The 21,524-nt window shown below is 36.4% G+C and overlaps 1 protein-coding gene across 1 annotated transcript in view; it reads right to left on the bottom strand.

Annotated features, from left to right (window-relative positions):
* Positions 1 to 2,810: 2,810 nt before the first annotated feature.
* Positions 2,811 to 21,524, bottom strand: part of CEP152 (centrosomal protein 152kDa) — a 76,688-nt gene continuing 57,974 nt past the window's right edge. The window contains exons 19-26 of the mRNA XM_012728533.1: positions 18,512 to 19,156; positions 15,547 to 15,688; positions 13,229 to 13,396; positions 9,948 to 10,044; positions 9,335 to 9,438; positions 7,355 to 7,511; positions 7,008 to 7,111; positions 2,811 to 4,098 (exon numbers count right to left, since the gene is read on the bottom strand). Of these exons, the coding sequence (XP_012583987.1) occupies positions 3,104 to 4,098; positions 7,008 to 7,111; positions 7,355 to 7,511; positions 9,335 to 9,438; positions 9,948 to 10,044; positions 13,229 to 13,396; positions 15,547 to 15,688; positions 18,512 to 19,156 (2,412 nt within the window). The 3' untranslated portion in view covers positions 2,811 to 3,103. The remainder of the gene's footprint in view (positions 4,099 to 7,007; positions 7,112 to 7,354; positions 7,512 to 9,334; positions 9,439 to 9,947; positions 10,045 to 13,228; positions 13,397 to 15,546; positions 15,689 to 18,511; positions 19,157 to 21,524) is intronic.

The following is a 21,524-nucleotide window of genomic DNA, read 5'->3' as shown; positions in this document are numbered from 1 at the left end:
CTGCCCCTTCAGCAGTGTACTTTGTCAATTTGCCTGTTGTGCTTCCTCCTGTCTCTGGTGAGTCCTCTCACCGCCCCTGCACCTCTGGTCTGTACCCTAGTACTGTATGCATAAATAAATTTTTTTTTTAAAGCCACACTCTATCATGACTGACTAAACGAAGAAAATATAATTTGGTAACAATAAATGGAATTATTACTTAGAAGTCTGTCTCTCCCCTACCACCACCACCACCACCACCACCACACACACACACACACACACACACACACACACACACACACCAGGCTGTAATAGCTGGCTTCAATAGGTAAAGTCTAGCCAATACTTAAATAATGCCAATCTTACACAAATTATTTCAGAAAAGACTCAAGAACTACTTAACTCATCCTGTGAGACTAGGACTATTCCTTTACCAAGCAACAGAAAGATACCACAAGAAAATAAAAGACTAATTGTATCTCTTGAATACATACATGAAAACCCTTAGCAAAATATCAGTAAATGAAACTCATGTAATAAACATATAATAAAGATCAAACACCATGATGAAAGTGGGATTTATAGAAACATATCATCTATAGGGCTCCTGACTCTTCTGTTCTTTCTATTGATGTAAAGTTGGTTTATGCTATTGCATCTTTGGGGCTTATCAGTTCAAGCCACCACAAATATATTTTCATGCCATGCCTATCACCAATGCCCCAATAATCCTCTACCATACTCCACTTGGCCTCACCTCATCCCTCAATCCATACTACTACACTTCCATTGTGGTTGTCTTAGTTTTGTTGTAAGAGTTAATTACTGGTTTGGTTCACTGACCCTTAGTTATGTTTCTTTATGTTCCAAATATAAGTGAGACCAACTTGTATTTATCTTTCTCCTCCTGATTTATTTTGTTTAGTATTATCTTCTTCAGTTCCAACCATGTGGTCACAAATGGCAAGAGTTCATCCTTTTTGCTTTTTTATAGCTGAATAATATTCCACACATACCACATTTTTCTGATCCACTTCCTGTCCTTGGCACCTAGGCTGTTTTTCCAAAACTCACACGTCAGACCAGTATGAATCACCATTGGTGGCTTGGCTGAGCATAGTACACAAACAATATAGACTTCTTATAGCTATACATAGGGTAGAGGAAATAATCTATTCCTACTGAAATAATAGATAACAAAAAAATAATGAATTCCATAAAAGCCGGTGGTGCAAAAGGTTGAAGCATAGCAATATGAAGCTATCTGTGCCAGCCACTGTAGCACAAGTTCGACCCCCAGTCAGGGAGCTGACCCACATGTCATGGCAGATCTTTCCTATGTGCCCACTTCTCCCCTCAGTAGTATATTTTAGTCAATCTGTCTGTTCTGTTACCCATTCTGTCTGGTGAATCCTTTCATACCCATCCCCCACACCTCTGGCCTGTATGCCTGTACCCCAGTTCTTGTACACATAAATAAATAAATCTTAAAAAAAATACTATAAAAGTTATAGAAAGCAAGATTTTCAACATCAACCTTGAGGCCAGGGATTTAAATACCTGACATGGATTTAAAACAAAGATGAAAAAGTAGAGCAACAATGAGCTAGATTTTCATTTCAAATATCTAGGACATGGGATATACACAATATATCCAGCATGGACTACGCACCATCCAGATCCAGGTGGAACATAATTTTATCTCCTCTAGGGGTGAAAAATGATAGTCTCTATAAGCCAGAAACATTTTATGCGAGTGGAGAGGGGATCAAAACTGGGATGGGAAGAGCGCACAGCACTATGGTGATGACACACGGGTAAATTGGTGGTGGGAAGTCCACGGGGATTACAACTGCAGTGAAAAAATACACAAAATGAAAAAATACACAAAATGAAGAATGATGTAAAAAATAAATAATTAAAATTAAAAAAACATGATTGTTGGAAAAAGGGTATTTTAACATCAGAAACACAAACAAAACTTTGCAAAAAAGGAGTGTTCCTTTCTCCAGTTGCACATCAACTCAAGCACTGAAATTCAGCGTTAATTTTTAGGTTCACTTCTAGTTTCCTGCTTTTGGAGATGGTTTTCTATAGGAGGATGGTGCATCTTACCGCCCATCAAACCCAAGGAAAGCCTGGTGGAAAAATATACTGGATCAAACTATAAATACTGTGGTAAGAGATAAGAGTTACTGTTTTCAGGAAGCACTTGTGTACACTGAAAACTTGCATATTCACCTCTAGGAACCAGTAAAAGAAGTAGTGTCGAAATAACAGCATTTAGTTGGTTGTTCAATTTGCATGCATTAAAATTACAAACTCAACACACAGCATTAATGTTAGCCAATTCTGCACTATAAATGGATATAAAAATAAAATGCTTCAACATCTTTGCTATATAACAAAGTCCATTATTTCCATTTTTAAAAAATATTTTAGATGAGATTATAAACCACCAAGAAAGTCGCTGGATATCATAGGAGGTTTGAAATAACACCAATGTCAACTAAAGACTCAGACTACTATTTTAAATAATGAAACCATTAGACACAGCTATGTTTTATTTACATAATCTGTGCAAAAATCTCTTTCCACTAATTAAAATCAAAATTTTAAGTAGTTATTTCTAGGAAAAATATATCTCTAGTATGTCTAACTTTTCCTGGAAATTCCTCATTAAACATAGCTAGTCTCAAAAATTAAATTTTTCTGATTATACAAATAATCCACGTTTATGTTTTTTTGGGTGAATTTAAGCACGTCAACACATTTCTATATTATGCATTACAAAATAATTCACAGCAATTCTACAGACCATACGCAAGTTTATTTAAATAAATTAACACTGCACAGAAAGCTGATTTGTAAGTATAAAAATAGTTTCATCACCAAATACAAGCACCACACAGAAACAGATTACACATACACTATCAGGCCTTTAGGATATTAAGGCGATCGATATTAATATCTCAAGTAATTTTATGAGAATATTTTACTCATATAGCTGCTATGAGAGCATCTCAAGATAGGCAGAGGCCACAACTTCCTCAGTATGAAATCTTCCCTTTCCATTTTCTTGTCAATATATTAATGATTCTCCTTAAATACTGTACAGCACTTAGTCTAGATTGACAAAGGGACTATCAAAGCCACTATCTTGTTGATCAGATAGAGGACCAATTAATTTTCTCAGAGGCCGCTGGCACAACGAAGATGGTACTAACTTTCGATGAAATGGGTGGCCAAGAGTCAGAGCGATCTTCCCTGGCTGGGAATACATATTTTCTCCGGTCAGGTCTGTAGCATGACCCTTCTGACAGTTCATGGATTGATAAATCACATTTTCCTCTGTATCTGAAAGACAACAGGTTGCTGGAAACTGCTTGAAACTGAGAGATTCACTTAGCGTATCCGGAGTCCCCTGCGACCCACCATGTGGAAATGGCACTTCGGGGTTGATGCAGGGTAGAGTGGCGCTGTTGGAATGCCAGCCCTCGGAGTCACTAAGGTCCCCCCCTTCTTTTATTGGAGGTTCTGGAACACCTGAAGTTTCACTTTTCTCAGATGTAGCATTTTCACTCTCTGTTAGTGGATTACACTTATATACTTTTAAACCAAGTCTTTCATCAGGACTTCGAAAGTTTATCTGTAGGGATCCAGATTCAGAGAGGGCCGGGGTATATCTAGGTGAGAGTTTACTTCCACAGGACGCAAGAAAGGGGTATGCAGCGGAATGTGGAAGTGATTCAGAGCCCGTGTCACAGAGGAGGCCATCCTTCTTGCGCAAACCAAAGCCTCTTTCACCTTCGCAAGGAACAAAATCAGGAGAAACATTCTTTGGCAAAATATCTAGGTGTTTGCAACTGGTATCCCGGAACCGAAAATCTGAGTGTGACCTTGAACCCACATGCTTTACATCCCCATGCTGTGCTTCCTCCAACCTCGTTCGCAAGTTACAAGCAGCCTTCTTCTTAGGGACTTGGTCACATGGACTCCCGCAGGTAGTTTTTACACCGTTTGTTCTGCTCTCAGTGTGATATGGTATATTCTGATTCACATCATCTCCTTTTGATTTTTCGACTCCAACCAGCATCTCTGAAGTCAGAGGCAGTGCTACTATATACAAGGGAACACAAAATTAGGGGAATAAAAATTAGGAGAAAATTAAAACCGAAAAAGAGAAAAAATTGTTTTTAATGTGTCCACAAAGAGGGTGCATATAGTTTATGCATTCTCAAAGAATATATACCAGTGTTGGACATTTGAAGATTTTCTTTAACATAACATTCATTAGATAAGGCTAGGACAGTTTGCTATTAAAATCTGGTACATTTATTACTACTAGTATGCTTGTTTTCTGCAAAAGGTGTTACAGCATGTCAAGAGCCAATTTCAGTGTATTCATTCCTTCTGTTTCAAGTATGCAGTTGCTGATAAAGGCAGTTTACCATAAGAATTCCACTGTCCAACACCTATTCACCTAGGCACAGTCACACACACAGTGTCAAAGCAAGTGTTTCTGATTTAATCAGTTAAGCCACTAAATCTGATTAGAGGCAAAGCAGCATATAAGCAGCACTGGCACCATCTCAGTGTTTTGTTCTGACAGGTCAAGTGCCTTGGTCCATGAGAATGATTTGTTTCTTCTGGGTACATTATTTGCACACTGCTACTCTAAACCTTAACAACTTTTTTCTTGTTGCATGTCATTGTCCTTTTATATCCAAAGTTTACATCTTCATTCCAAAATTACACAATTCAGATTTGTGCTTCTATTAGAGGAACGTTATGAACATCAGGTTGTGGATACCTGAACAGTTCTTGCTTCAAGCTTCCCAGGAATTCAAAAATTCCCTTCCTCACAGATAGGTTTAAAAGTATCCAGTATGATCTGGAACTGACCAATTTTTTCATTTCCACCAGCTTTTGCTTCATATATTCTAAAGCTACTCTCAATGTACAGGCAGAATTCCTTAGATTCCACATATAACTGAAAACATATGATATTTGTCTTTTTCTCACTTAACACTTCGTTTAGTGTAATGCCTTCAAGGTCTACCCATGTTGTCACAAATGTTAAGTTTCCATCTTTTCATGGCTGAGCAGGATCTCCAGAGTGTGTGAGTACACACCACGTCTTTTACGTCCATGCATCCATCAATGGACACTGATCGTTTGCATATCTTGGTTATTGTAAATAAAGTTGCAGTGAACATTGTGGTGCATTTTATCTTTCCAAAGTAGTATCTGTAGTTTCTTTGGATAAATAATCAACAGTCAAGTTGTTGGATCATATGACAGTTCTATTTTAATTTTTTGAGAAAAAACAAGAACAACTATCAATGCAAACTAAGCGCATAGAAACAAAACTGGCGATTATCAACAGAGGGAGAGAGGGCACATACAAACTCCCTATAATACCTAGTCATGGGGATGTAATACAGGCCATGGTGACTAATTAGTAATATGCTGTGACATACTGGAAAGTTGCAGAGAAAATAAGTCTCATTACACAAAAACATTTGTAGCTACATATGGTGATGACTTACAGTGGTGATCATTTCAGAATGAATACAAATATCGAATCCTTATGCTATACATTTGAAATTAATGCATTATATGTCAATTATACCACATTTAAAATAAAAATAAAGTACAAATTTTATCTTACCCTCCCCTCCAACCTCCAGCTCCACCAAAAAAAGAAATCATTTATAACTTGAAAGGTTGTTCATTTATCACTGTGAACACCAGCTTTGGTCCCTTTTATGTTAACTCTATTTCAACTAATACTGTACTCAACTCCATAATCTTCTAAAATTAATAATACATGTCTGCATTTTTAAAAACTTAAAGCTGTAGTCTTTTAGTAAGTTTAACTTATTTGCATTTAATGTAATTGCTGATGTTCAACTTACTATTTTCCATTTAAACATATGCATTCTATAGTATTTTTCTTCTTTATGTTTGACAGAAAATAGTTTCTTCTATGTTTCTTGCATACTAGTTCAACAGTTAAATATTCTATTTCCTCACTATTGATTATCCTAAAGTCTTAAGAATTCTTTTTACTCATACTTAAACCTGAATTTTTATAGGAATGGCTAGAGTTAACAGTATCTACACTGTCTCCTTGAAAACAGTAAAAATATTCTGTATCATTATCAGCAAGTACTATGCTTTCTACAAATTCATGTCCTGTTTTTTCTTCTATGAATTCTCTCTCCAGCTCTTTTGTTTCAACTTTGTCCTTTTTGGCTTTCTATAAACATGGTCATTCTTGATTGAACCTCTATCATTTAGATGTCCTGAATACGGTATCAGTTTGGACTCCTTTTCAAAGGAACAGAACAGAGTAGGAAGTAACAAACTGCATGGTAAAAAGATGGAATAGTTGGTCCTGTGGGCATGTGGGCTCTCAGCATCTCCATGGTGAGGCAGGTGACCAGAAGTACTGCCCTCTCTGCTCCTGGTTTTTACCCCAACCAACACTGGACTTGGAGCTGTGAGAAGTAGTGACTGCCCCTGGCTACTGTTGCTCTAGAACACTAAGTACCCCACTGGAGTAATCCCCTAAACCTACTAATTCTGGAACATTCTACCTCTGTATGGGGACCAATTTTGACATTGCTCCTACTTGTAGTATCCTTTTCTGAAAGTTCTCCATTTTCTATCTTATGACATCTGCTTTCTTTCAGGGGTTTCTCATAGTTTCAGACCCATGAATCAAATATTTTTGAAATCATTAAATTCTTCCTTTCATCTTTTATTTAGTGCTCTAAATTTTTTTCTGCCATTTCTAGGGTTGCAGACAGCCATAGGAAATGACAGGTAGGCTCAGTCTACCTATGTGAACTGGAAACCCTGTACTCTATTTTGTTAAAGTTTCCAGTTTAGGTAAAGCACACAGTTGTATAAATTAACTCTCACTCCTTATCCTTTCTGCTGTTTTTCCATTAAAGGATTAAATATCTAAAGTGAAAGAGGGAAAAAAATTCCTCAAGCAACTCATTTTAACATACCTGATTGTGTAGTTTTGCCTTGGGATTTATTAGAAGTAGGTGTTTCCAGCAATTTTGCCATTGTAGCAAGTTTGCTTGCAGCATTCATAATCTTTTTCTCAGCCCTGTGGGGTATTGCAGAACATTAAATTGGTACAGTTTGAAGGAAAAAATTAGTTTCCTTGGTCCCAGGATTTCTGGTTTCCTATTAGTTCTTCCAGCATTTACAGTGGCACAACATAACCTCTCTCTGAACTCCCAGGGGCCAGTGATCATGTAGAAATAGTTAATTTTGCGGTCAAGGGAAATAATTCGAAAACATGTGCCTGGTACTCTTAGGACCCACTCTTTGTTTACACTGAACCTACCCTTCTGGTTTTCCATTATCCTGCAAAATCTGTTGGAGACAAGTCAAGTAATATTTGCGCATCTTTCGGGCAGTTTCTTGGCGTTCTCGTAATACTTCTTCTTTTACCATTTCTGCAGCTCTTTCCTTACTCTCCTGAATATAACGAAGCATATCACCTGGTGGAGGGGCAGAGGAACACCCACATAATGTGTGTTTGTTAGCAGTTTTCAAAAGCAGGGAGAGGCAGGACTTCAGATCCATTTTCTGAGAGATGAAGTGCCAGGTGGCATATGTTAAAAATTGTACTTTTGCACAGTCATTGAAATTGCACATATTTAGATCACCATTGTGATAGACTCAGAGGAAAAGTAATCCAAAAGTTTCTCCAGGGTAGTAACAACCATTCTATATTCATGATGTAAGGAAACACAGCATTTTCCTAGGGACATTTTCTCATATTCTGAAATACTGAGCAAGAAAAAAAACACTACAAATGAGAAAAAAGATCATTCCAACTGTACATTACATTCAGTTAAGAAAAGGAAAAAAATAAATATACAGAAAGGGTAAGGCAGAGAGAAGCAAACACAGAAAGACAGGAAGTAATATGAACAAACTTGTATATAAGAAAGATTGATTCTTCTGTTTATCTGTGCTCTGAAAACCCATATTTCATTACTTAATCCTTTGCAGCATTCTAAGTATTTAAATAAATATAATAATATAATCCACGAGTGAAATGTGCAAAAGGCTCTTTGAAGGAGTGGTAGAGGAAATAATGTTGCTTTATATTATATTTAAATATTATATTTAAAAATAATTCACAGCGTTCAATTCTCTTTTTATCTTTAACTCAGTCTGCTTTGATTGGGGCTAGTCTTAGTTGAGGTTCACATTTTTTACAAAATGCAGAGCTACATCCTATACCTGGAGTATCCCCATTCATCACATAAGGATCCACTCATAGAGGAATCTCCCTGCCCTTGTTATCAATAAGCTTGTCCTGAACACTAGATGTAGTTTGCAAAATACTAACTGGGAGACTATTAGTCATTATTTAAAGTGAGAAGAACTTACAAGGAGTACTACCAATAGAAAACCTGTCACCAATTCCTAAATTATAAGACAATATACCCATACACACAAACAAGTAGTCATATTTTGAATAAAATATGCTTAAAATGTTACTTCCTCATTGATACAACTTAACAATAACTTACTTTCTTTGTAGTGCCAGCAAGAACTGAGAAAGTAAAACTTCTTTACTGATACTGAGTAGACTTTTCAAAACATTGACACATGATTCTACTGATATACTAATTATATTCAGAAATTGGGGCCTTTCCCACTCATTTGATGTAAATGAATGCTCATCTAGGAGATTAATATGCATCTGTTCTTTGCAGACACTGGTTCCTGCTCTGGACACATATGCATTCTATGAGATGCTCTAATGAAAACCTAGGTGGTAGTCTACTGGGAAAACCAGAAAGAAGCTCTACAGCACATGTCACAACACTGTAAGGACTCCATGAAGAGATTTTCATGTACCATTAAATCCTTTATCAAAACAATGAGAAACAACAGGACAACAAACCAAATCCACTTTCTGTGGTTTTTAAAGTTTCTGGTAGGGGAAAAAAAAAATAATAAAGGAAGTAATAACTGCTAGTTTAAAACTCAGGTGACATTTTCTCTGCTATCAGTTTAAACTTACATTGTAAGATTATGAAATGTTTATTATGAATGTTACCAAAACGTAAAAATAACTCTGCAACTCCCAAAAGCTATTACTTGGGCAAAAGAATTTGTTATTGCATAATTCAGGAAAGATATCGATATTCTTATCTAAAAACAAGTTAAAAGCCCAGAAGAAGGCAATTTAGAAAAATTCCCCCAAATTACTACTTCTAGTTAATTTTGAATGTACATTTAAAAACAAGGAGAACAAAAGGCCCACACCACCCTTAAAATCTGGAGTGTCTTTTTAGGGACTTACGCTTAATTTTTTTCACAGCTTTAATATACTGCCCTCGAAGTTCTTCCAAGGCTCCGCCATGGCACAGCAGACAAGCATTTTCAATGGCCCCTTCTGATAATGACCTAAAGACAAAACAGAGATTGCCAAAACAGAGATTAAAAGTGAACATTTTTATTTGAGAAAATATGTATTTGTATATTTTAATAAACATGTGCTAAAAACATCATATACATTGCTGTGCAGTTATTAAAACAAGAGAAATACAGTGACAAATAAGTCACGGTAAACCCACATGACACAATCCATGCAACTATTGAAATGCATATTCTAGCAGAGTAATTAATGTACAGGGAATGTTAATCTTAGGTAATGAGTTATTCAAAGATTACAAGGTAGCTTATATGATAATCTCAATATTAGAAACAAGCACATGTTAAAATGTGTATGTAAAAAAGTGATTTAAATGGTAGAAAACTAACACAGGACAGCTTCTGGGGACAGGGCTTTGAAATTTTCTTCTTTTATGAACTATTGCTGTAGAACACTAAAACTGATATTCTTGGTATGCTATCATGATAAAGGCAGCTAGCGAAACTTATAAGTAAACATCTTTAAAATAGTAAAATTCTACCTTGGCGGTGTTTTACAAAGAGTTCTCAGTTCTTCCAATTTATTCTTCATGTCGTTATTTTCCTCTATTAAGTCTTCGACAACTTTATTATTCTCTTCTAAAAAAGAAAATGTGTAGTCCGTTGGTCAATTAATCTTTTTCTCCCCCCTCAGCCTTTCTTTCCCTTATTTCCCAATGAGAATGTTTATAGATGAGACTGAGGTATGTAGGTCCAGTTGTTCCCTTGTGTCATTCGTTCCTGAAGAGCCCTCTACTGATCACTCCCTCTTCTGTTTTCTCAGCACTAAGAATCTGTATTCTATCTTCACCTTGCTCTGAATGATGCACTGTCTGGGAATAGGTTTCCCATCGCTTCATACACATGTGTTTTGTCTTCTCGATGACCTAAAGCTTTGTGGAAACACACTAGATTTATAATTTCATATTCCCTGTTGGGTCCTGGGGAAACATGATCATTGAAGAAAAAACTTGATCCAAAAATTAAGTTTAAGTAGGGGCCATTTTCAGAATGATGACAAGACTGATGGAGTCCATGTAATAACAAGCATGATTTTCAGGGTCAGAGACAGAGTTTAGATCAGCTTTTAGATTAGCTTTGCTTCTTACTGGAGCTCAGGCAAACTGCTTTACTTTTCAGAATGTAAGTTTTTTCATATACAAAGCAGGGATCGTTTATTGTAATTGAAGATTACAGTAGAAATTAAAGAATGTACAGCCCCTTATACAAGGCTTACAGTATCAATGTGCAGTAAATAAATAGGCCCCCATGTGTCTCACTAAGGCACCCTTTCAGCACACCCCATAAATTGGAGAATGAATCATTCACTATTTATCCATCCAATGATTGATATAAACTAGTATATTTTTAAACCACTCGCATGTACTCCATTACCTTTCATAAATGCTACCATGGAGAATGGAAAATGAATTTAAGAAGTACCACATTAACAAAAAATAATATCACCTATTAGATTTACATTAGACAAAAACTGAAATTCAATTATCAAATCACTTAAGTTCTGACCTGGTCCCTGTCATCAGCCACTGTTTTGAGCTAACTATCAATTTTTTTGGGTTATTTCTAAATCTGAGTTATAAACAATATCCTCAAAAAACACAACGTAGACTAATTTTTATGATCAGAGTATACAGTGCTAAAAGTTGTTATAATCCAACTGTCCTTGTCATCTTACATAATACAAATTTTCTTGGTTTTCATGTAATTTTACAAGAACTGTATCACACCTACTTCTACAGTTGAACAAATTTCATTTATTCTCCTGGCCTCTAAAGAGCTAAGTAATTACAGCAGTTGTTAAAAATTTTATCTTAAAATTCATAAAACCCTTTGCCTTAAATTATTACCTCTAAAAAAAGTTATTATCTCTAACAAACTTGATAAGCAGGAGGTGGGTATAGGTGGGGTCTCTGAGTCCACACTATCTACCACATGTGCTATGATGCCAGGTATGAGCTAAGTGTAGGCATAGGACTTGATCCTTGATTCCATCAAGTCTATTCTCCAAAGGAGAATTCACACAATAAATTATTGCAAAGATAGTAAATGTTATAAAAATCCTAAGTGCTCTGGGGGTTGTGTAACAGAACCTAACCAAGTCTGGGATGTCAGGAAAGTCAGCTGAGGACATAATGCACTGGGGGACAGATGAGTAGGATTTGGCCAAGACTGGAAGAAGAGGATAAAAAGAGGAGCCACTAAGAAAGACAGTGCAGTCCAGGTTATGGCTCTACTGAGAGAGAAGGTGAGGGGCAATGAGGCGGGAAGAGCAGGCAGCCTCTTAACTGTAATCATACTGACAGCTCACTGAAGGGCTTTAAACAAGAGCATGTCATGATTCAATTTACTTTTCTAAAAGGGCCCTCTAACCTCCCTATGGAGGGTGGATTAAAGGATAAGGTTGAAAACAAAATATCCCAGGCCTAGAGGTGAATTAGAAAAAAAGTGAATCTATCACCTTTTTTCCTGGTTGATGCAATTATTTGGGAACTTTGCTTACAATTCACCATCATTCAAACTTGTATGACTGTCTGTATGTAAGTAGAGGGCACCATGACTAAAATATACTTTAAAAAAAAAAATTTAAAAAAGGTTTATTTATTTATGCATACAGGCCAGAGGTGCAGGGGTGGTGAGAGGACTCACCAGAGACAGAGGGGGAAACAGAACAGGCAGATCAATGAAGTACACTGCTGAGGGGAGCAGCGAGCAAAACAAGAGATGTACAAGACATATTCTTTATAATCAGGAAACTCATGGATCAGAGAGGGTATCAGGAAAGTAACAGAGAACAGTAACATAAGGGAAGCCAGCTACTAATGGGACCACGAAGAATGACCACTCTAACTCACACTGGGATAAATTAAGGAGGGCTCTGGAGACAAGGCAAATCCTACAGTAAGAGGAAGAATTGACAAATCCTACAGTAAGAGGATTTGTTGACAAATCCTACAGTAAGAGGAAGAATTAGGCTGACATGAGAATGGGAGGGTGTAGTGTAGGGCATAGTGACACCACCATATGCAATGTGTAACAGTTAAAGAAGATTCCTGACCAGTTCAGGATCTGAACTATTTCAAATGTAAGGAGAATAGAGCACAGGATATAAAGGAAGAGAGAGAGTTAAGAGGTAACAGGCACATATGGCCCATTGCATCACATCAGAAAGGCAAATGGAAACGGCAGAGGACCTCACCCTTTAGGTTATCGCCCTGACAGCAAACTGAAGAGTGGACTGGACTGGACTGGAAGGGGCCAGATCAAAACATCAGTCTTGCTCATAGCTTTTCTCTGCCTAAAATGCTGTTCATTTTTGGCAAACAACTTCAATCGCAAATCACTTCCTGCTTGATAAAGCTTTCCTTAACTCTGAGGGAGAAGAGGTAATCGACGCCACTTCTTCCAGGTTTACATAAACCTACTGCCAGTAGCATTCATTCAATGTTGCAATGGTTTTGTGAATCTATTAGTTCTCCTCACTTGATATTTTTCTTAAAGGAAAATATCTGATGGAGGTATGTACACCTCCATCAGAACTGGAATTATCTGATGCATTCACTACTGTGTTCCCAGTGCCTAGATCTCACTTAATACCTAGCCACACAATCAAAACAGAAAGAAAAGCTCAAATTTTCCCCTTCTGTAATCAGTAATAATTTGGTTAGTAGAAACATGGTCCATATGAGTTCACATTAATCCCAAAAGAGAATCAGTGCCTATGTTGACTAAAACGTTACATTTCAACAAGGTGCAAAGCACTAACCTCCAATTTTCTCCACTACGGCTTTGTGTTTCCTTTCTAAGTGCTGAAAATGCCTACAGCATTTCTCCAGTTTTCTTTTCAGATCCTGACATTCCTGCTTTGCCTTCTCAAGTTCTTGGAAGCAGTTTCCACAACATGAATCTTTAATGTCAAGGATCTTTTTCTTACCTGCAAAAATTAAATAACAGCAAATTTTTATATCATTTTAGGCTAAGAACAACCAAAAAAGGGAAGAAAACCAGATAAACTAAAGGCAATAATGTAACAGCTAGAAACATTACGCATAAAAGAAAAAGAACTAGGTTTAAACCTATTTCCATTATTTTCTGACTCTGTAACTCACAGCACACAGTAAACTCTCTGAGACTATTTTTTAAGCAATGCATTGCTGAATAATACCATCTATTTTAAAAATTGCTATAATGCTTAGTACTCAACTCTTAGTGATGAATGCCATTCCCCACTAACAAGAAACAGGAATCTTTAAGAAATGGCCGATTCCAGCAATGGGGTAGGGATAGGAAAGATGAGATAAGAATATTTTGCTGTATGATGGTAAAATAATTTATCATTTTATGTTTAGGGTTATTTGATCCTTTCTCATGAATTCATTAATGTGCTTGCTTTTTTAGGGAAAAAGACTGAAAGGGGAAAAGTAAATCATTTTATAGTCTAATTTGGTTTAGGTCAAAACTAACTTCTTTCATAATTAGAGGACTTCCCAAAGCCAACTAATATCTGAAATTTGTATCTACCCATCTTACTAATTAAAAAATTATAATTCTCAGGTGGCACAATCGTTAAAGCACAGCATTGCAAGCAAGCCATAGCTTCTTCACTATGAGTTAGATCCCCAGCCCAGGAGGTGATCCACATGGCGCAGCGGACCTCTCCTGTCTCACCCGCTGCTCCCCTCAGCAGTGTACTATGTCAAGTTGCCTGTTCTGCTCCCCACTCTGTCTCTGGTGAATCCTCTCACCACCCCTCAACTTCTGGCCCGTGTCCCCGTTCTGTATGCATAAATAAATAAATCTTTAAAAAAATAAAATAAATTATTCTCAGGATATTTCAAATATAAAAACACATATAAATTAAACCAAAAAGTAAGAAGTACAAATTTAGGTAGTATTAACACCGACCTAGTTGGAAATAAAAAATTCTCAACCATCTAGAAACTAAAAGTAAGAAGAAAGGTTCTATGAATGATGAGATAAGTAACTGCCAAATGACCTCTTGGGAAAGGCTGAGAATCTGTAAGAGTCTGGTAATGTTGCCCATTGAACTAGAAGTGTGCTGAAATTAAAATTACTGATTTAATACATATGATTTGCTGAAGCAATTCTTAGTTCTTTTCCAGGTTACAATGAAGACAACAGATGAGAAACAGAAAGAGTATGACACCTTTGTATCTGAGGAAGCAGTGGGTTGTCATGGACAAATTGCCTAAAAACAGATGGAAATTAATAAAGGACTGGCCACTTCCTAGTTCAGAAATCTCAGTAAATAGGCAAGATAAGCCTTACTGTCTATGGCAGCTCTGAATACCTCGAAGGGATACAGCCAGTACACCACAATAATCCCTTTTATTATGACAACTTTAAGTCATTAAGGAGAGGTTAAACCATATATCCAAAGAAGGCAAACTACAAGGATGAATCACATATAAATCAGAAAACAACTAAAAGAATTCAGAAAGATTTCCACTTAAAAATGGCTGATAGGCCCACCGTGGTGGTGCAATGGGTTAAGAAACAACACTGCAAGCAAGCTGCAGCCACTTCAGTGCAAGTTCAATCCCCAGCTCTAGAGGTGATCCACATGGTGCCGCAGACCTCTCCTGACCCACCCATTGCTCCCCTCAGGAGTGTACTTTGTCGATCTGCCTGTTCTGATCCCCACTCTCTCTGGTGAATCCTCTCACTGCCTCTGCACCTCTGGCTTGTACCCCAGTTCTGTATGCATAAATAAATAAATATTTAAAAAAAAACGGCTCAAGTAAGTTTCAGTAATTTGAATGAAAATGTCTCTGTTATTTGGCAACTCTATGTAAAACTCTGGATTTCTCAGTAAAGTAATGGAATAAAACCATGACTCCTCCACTAAAATTCATATTATTCTGCTTATCATATGGAAGGTAGGCCATGGCAAGGTAGAAGTAAGAGTGTTTAAAGCAACCCTGCCTTCTACACACAAATGAAGTCTAGAGAGAGGATACATTAGGGAGGGATAATGGCACTAATTGTTCATGCATAAACTATATGCATCCTTTTATGCTCAAAGCAATTACACACATGCTGGGAGGAGGAAAATTCCATTACCAGGTTCTGCTTCTGTTTCTGGTGAGGCCAAGGGCTGAGTGTGGTGTCCAGAAGAGGGTGCAGGAAGGATTACTGTGGCTCCAGTGTCTTGTCTGCTAGTGACCGCAGGGGAAGGATCTTTAGAAATCTTGACTGCATTTTTCTGAAAGAGATTATTAACTTCATAGTTTGTACCGAGTGAAAAATCTTTACACAATTCTCTATCTAAAATGCTAACATTGAAAATACAAAAGGAATCACTGCTTAAAATATATCTTGTCTCCAGCAGCACCGATATTCTTTTAAGAGCATTACATCAATACTGTCATTACTATGAAAGAGTCTTGTATGACCCTATTTTCTGAATTAGAACATTATCCAACCAATGCCTGGTAAGGCATCTATGAGAAAGCAAAAGATATACTTTATATACCCTATGTGTAATATATAGATTAAAAAAAATAAATTTAAGATAATTTAGTGGTTTGTGTGATAAAATGCAGGACATATTATATGAAACCAGTATTGTTCTGAATATCTCAAACATTTTCACTGCAAAGGGAGTCAGTCACATTTATTAAAAACTTTAATACCAACCTTTTGCCTTCCAAACACTTGTGTTCTGGTTCCTGTTGCTGGCAATACAACTAATAAATGCATCAACAGTTAAACAGCCCTTTATTTTCAGATTTTGGACAACTACTAACTTCACTGTATCAGCAAGAAACAGAACAGGTCATCTATAAAAACTTTCTTGTTTAACAATTTAAAACACATTATAGATGTGTTTTAAATTTTAGATTATAAAAGGCTTTGTTTTGCTTTAAGAGAAATTCACTTCACTGTCAGGAAACCGACCAACAGATGCAGAAGTCGGCAGTGAAGAGAAAAGGCAAAATCCCATCAATGGGGGGGCAATGTGGTAAAGGTCAATGAGGAATAAAAGCTGAACCCAAAAGAAATCAATGGTTTTGGTTTCTACTCAAAATTGGAGAAAAGTCAAGAAGACCAAAAATGGAAGGAAAAAAGCAACCTTTTCAACTTAGTTTTAAGTTGACTTTGGTGGTAAAAAGAGTCATACTTGAAATTTTTGTCCCAATTGATATTTCTGTTTTCTTTTATCCATATGATATGTGGTTTTAATATATTTTGATAAGGCATTCACTTTCCTGGAAAATGCATTGCTAATTAACTTCATCTTTTCCACTTCAAGAAAAGTTTTGATCAACTAAGTTATTTTAATGAGTATATATATATATATATATATATATATATATACTGTTATTTTTCCTTTTTTGATTTTCATTAAAACTATAACTTTAGTAAGTTACAAACCATAGATTTTCACATTTATGACACCTATATTGCAAACTACTAATCAGTGCTCCATAATAATTACTTTACCTCAACCCCTGAACTGTATTAGCTCTAAAACTTCAAAAGTCAAGCATTACTCTATGGCAATGTCAGAGTAGGCATTTCAAAGCCACCACCCTTTTCTCAGCAATGGAATCTGATCCCACCCAACAAAAGTTGCAAAAGTCTAAGTTCCTAGCCAAATTATGTGATTCTGTCTCGGTAGACATGTAAGTCATATTAAGTCATGCAGATGATTTTACACTGTTTGCACAATTACACGCCCTATAAAAAAGACCCTAGGGTAGACTATATATCCATCGTAGAAGATCCTTGATTCTTATAACAGATGACCCTTTCAGGAAAGTGAACCTGAAAGCATATGATTTCCCCATTACCTCTTATCCTTAAAACCTACTATTATCAACTATTCTTACTTATTTTTTTCTCAAGATTCTCAGTATTCACAGGAAGTGATCCTGCAAGTCGAAAGCCATTACTAAGCAGTAACATATTTGTGAAACCAAAAATAAAAATATCAACTGGGGTCAACTGGGAATGATCTTTCAGCCAAATTTCACCTCCAAACTTCTATACCATTTCAAATGCAGGATGCAAAAAAGCCTAGCAGTATCACAGAGCAAAATTCTAGGAATTATCCCAGAGATACGTGTTTTCTTTCTCAGATGAGCTGGTATAGATATGACTATCAAAGGAAATAAGCTACTTATCCAAGTGTGGAGCTAGAATTCAGACTTTCCCTAGCTTGTAACTCCTTCTAGCAGGAAACAATACCAAATATTCAAACCTGATCTTGAAAATTTTTTATCAAAATAACCTAAACTTTGGCTCTTTTATCTCACATTCCTATCAGACAAACTTGATAATATTGGGATTTTATTCTATCTCTAATTTTAAGTGCCAAAGTCACCTCATCACAAAACCTAGAATATCAAGTATTGATATTTTTCAAGCATATTTAGTTTCCTTAGGCATAAGTAAATGCTTTGGTTTTATCAGATCTTCCACTCAAACAAACATTAGGTCAGAACTTAAATAACTAAAAGAATACAACTAATTAATTCTATGTGCATGTATACAATACACCAAAGAAACTGGGCTTCAGAATTTTATGTAAGCTGTACCTATATTTGCTTGTTTCTATAGCAACATTTTTCTACTAGGTTGATGTTTTATGCCTACATGATATATAAATTCCTTGAGAGCAAAAAACAGACTTCCAAACTGTTTAAATGTCCTTAAGAAACCCTAATTGAAACTGCTCCATTATATTTTGAAGTGGACATGCCCAAAAAGCAAAAATAGGAATGGCAATTATTCAGTTCTGGATACCTCAGGCCCTTACAAAGAATAGCATACACTTTTTAGGCAGATGTCTAGAGGCTAAAGCTTTGCTTCTTATTTATATAAGATACTATGAAGAAGTAAAGGTTTTTTGGGGAAAAAAAGTGTGATGCTTTGAATTTGCTATACATTTTTTAAACCACTGGTTAAAAACACATTTGGTACATCTACTAAACTCTAGAAGTGAAGAAAGAAAAAATTGACAATATAACTTTTACAAACATCCTTGCTGTATAATAGCTGTTTTCACATCTCAGGAACATACCTTTTCCTCTGGGTGGGCATTTTCTTTCAGGAGGGAGACCATATCTCGAAATGCTTTCTGTACGCACACCTTCAGTTTTTCAAAATATTGTACAGACACCCATTTAGAAGAACAAGTCGACACAAGTTCCAGAAGTTGCTTGTCACTGGAGCCACTGACACGCTCCTTTTGGGTATCCTTTAACAGAAATTCCAGTACAGTTAAGAGATCTTCCTCATATTGATAGATTTCCAGTTGGATCCGCCTGGCTTCCTGCATAGTCCATTCTCTACGACTCTGGTCTAGACATGTCTGCAATTCTGTCTCCTTCTGAAGAAGTAGCTCAGTTTTCTGTTTCATAAAGTCTTCTTTAGCTGCCGCAAGCACCTCATTAATTTTATTTCGATGATCATCTAAAAATTGCCTGTAATCTTGCTCATTTTGTTCTTGAATTTTGTGGATTTCTTCTTGCTTTTCTTTGTTCCACTCACTCCGGGCCTTGGCCAACTCGGCTCTGACAACCACAGGGGTTTCCTCATTCTTCAATTCAAGCTCCCTCTCAAGAGAATTAATCTTCTCTTCCAATTCCTTTGCAGGTATTACAGTCTTCATAGTTTCAAGTTCACTTTTCCATTTTTCTTTAGCTTCAGAAACAGCAAATGATATCTAGAGGGCATACAATGTACACTTAAATGTCTTTATAATCCTGCTCATTAAAGAAAAGCAAAAGAATTACTTGGGTTAATCACTGAACTTAATGAGATTTTAAAACAAAGGGAAAAGTGAATTTCAATTAGACATTATTTCTAAAAAAATGTGAACACTAAACTTAAGGATCTTTTCCTTTATTTTAAATGACCTAATATTTTACATTTGTTGTTTTGTTTTTTTTTTTTTTTTGTTTAAACAAAACACCAGTTTCTTCATGGACAACTAGAAATTTAAACTGACCAAAATTTGTACATGTTATTCCTACTACAGATTGACACCTTGTACTCTTCCTTCCCATTTGCTTCCCCTCTGCCTCTAGTAACCACTATATTTTTCAGCTTAAGAGTTATTTGTGATGTCATTTGGAAAGATATGGAAACAGCCCAAATGCCCAAAAATGGATGACTGGATTAAAAAAGACATGGTACATATACACAATGGAATATTACTCAGCAACCAAAAAAAAAGAAACACATGTCTTTAGCAACAACATAGATGGAGCTAGAAAACATGATGCCTAGTGAAATAAGCCAGAAAGAAAAGGAAAAATACCAGATGGTTTCTTTCATAGCAGGAATATAATGGAACAGGTGAGAAAATAATGATAATGATGAACAGCTACATACCAGAGACATTTTGTGGGGGTAGAATGGGGAATGGGATCAGAAACAGTGGGGGTAGGGAAATGCACTGGACTATGGTGATGGCACATAGGTGATGTGGTGATGGAAAGCCTAAGGGAATTGCAACAGAGATGGAAAAATGCACAAAATGATGTAAAAATAAACTATTATATTTTTAAAAATTATCTGTGATGTGACATTAGTGCATTTGCAATATTAATTTTAGAAAAGAATTCACATAATTTTCTTACACAAATAGTTTCAATTTTATCTAAGCCCCCAAGAAATTAGTATCTTTTTCATGAAGCAAACAGTCTCCTAAGGAAGTCTCACTTAAGACTGTTATACACTCCTGTGAAATTACTTGCTGACAAATAATTGCATTGTAATGCAATTTAGTTGGTTAGAACTGTTCATTAAATGACAGTACCAAACAGAAAGATTTTCCTTCATCTCATTTCCTTTTGTAGCAGAATATCAGGCTAAATCACAGAAAATAGTACATAAACAAAAGTATGTATTAGAAATCACAAATTCTGAGCTCTAATTCTAATTCCACCATTGAGTGATGGGTACCCTGACACAGTGTTTCACAGGGCAGGCTCTTGACAAGAACTGCTGGAGCTAACCCACCAGCTATGGGGCCACAGGCTCACTGCTCAGCTTCTGACCCTCAGTTTCCTCATTTTAAAAATGGATAAGCTATAGCCATAGCTGCTTTAGAGTGAGTTCGATCCCTGGCCTCAGAGCTGACCCACATGGCGCAGCAGACCTCTCCTGACCCGCCCGCTGCTCCCCTCAGCAGTGTACTTCGTCGATCTGCCTGTTTTGCTCCCCACTCTGTCTCTGGTGAATCCTCTCACAGCCTCTGTGCCTCTGGTCTGGACCCCAGTTCTGTATGCATAAATAAAATAAATCTTTTTTAAAAAATGGGTATAATTACAATGCCCACCTGACAGGGTTGTTTTAAAATTATAAACAAAAACAACCCACTTAAAATAGCCCAGAACCTAAGAGGACTCAATAAGTTTTATGAAGTTATTGCTTTTTTCGGCTGGTGCCCTTGGAAAAGTCACTTTTTTTTACACTTTGTATCTTTCTCTATCTAATGAGCAGATTGGATAATGACCTTGAAATCCCTGCTACTTCTAGTATTCCCTAACAGAATGCAAGGAAATCACAAGAATACCACTATTCAAAGAAGAACTGGGCCTTTCCAAAGGTCTGATATAGAGAGTAGTGACAGCTATTACTCAATATTTATACTGGACATTAACACGAGCTATCTGCTTACTAATTTAAAACTATTAGTCATAGAAAACATTTTCAATATAGATTTTTAAACATGTTACATACCTCTATTCAATATGAATTAAACTTTTGAGTTGTATTTTAAGTTTACTGAAGGAATCTACTGAGTTTTACATAGGAAGACTTTCCAGCAGAATAATTCAGTGGTGATTTGAAACATGCTTAAAGAGTGAGTCTAGGGAAAACATGTCATATCACAATGGATGCCTGGAAATCATTACTGGGAGCTGTGGGTGGAGGTGATGTATCCCATGAAATCTGGATAACCCACCCTGCTTCACCAAAAGTACACATCCTCTCACATGAGTTCCACAAGGAGAATTTCAAAGTACTAAATGACTCAGTAGTACCCAACGTCAATACACATTGGAATCACTTTACAAACTTTA

Source organism: Condylura cristata, unplaced genomic scaffold (genome assembly GCF_000260355.1).
Source record: "Condylura cristata isolate star-nosed mole 26May11 unplaced genomic scaffold, ConCri1.0 scaffold00023, whole genome shotgun sequence".
In the NCBI taxonomy this organism is placed as follows: domain Eukaryota; kingdom Metazoa; phylum Chordata; class Mammalia; order Eulipotyphla; family Talpidae; genus Condylura; species Condylura cristata.
Note: the sequence above shows the minus strand (reverse complement) of the source record. Positions and strands in the feature narration are given on the sequence as shown.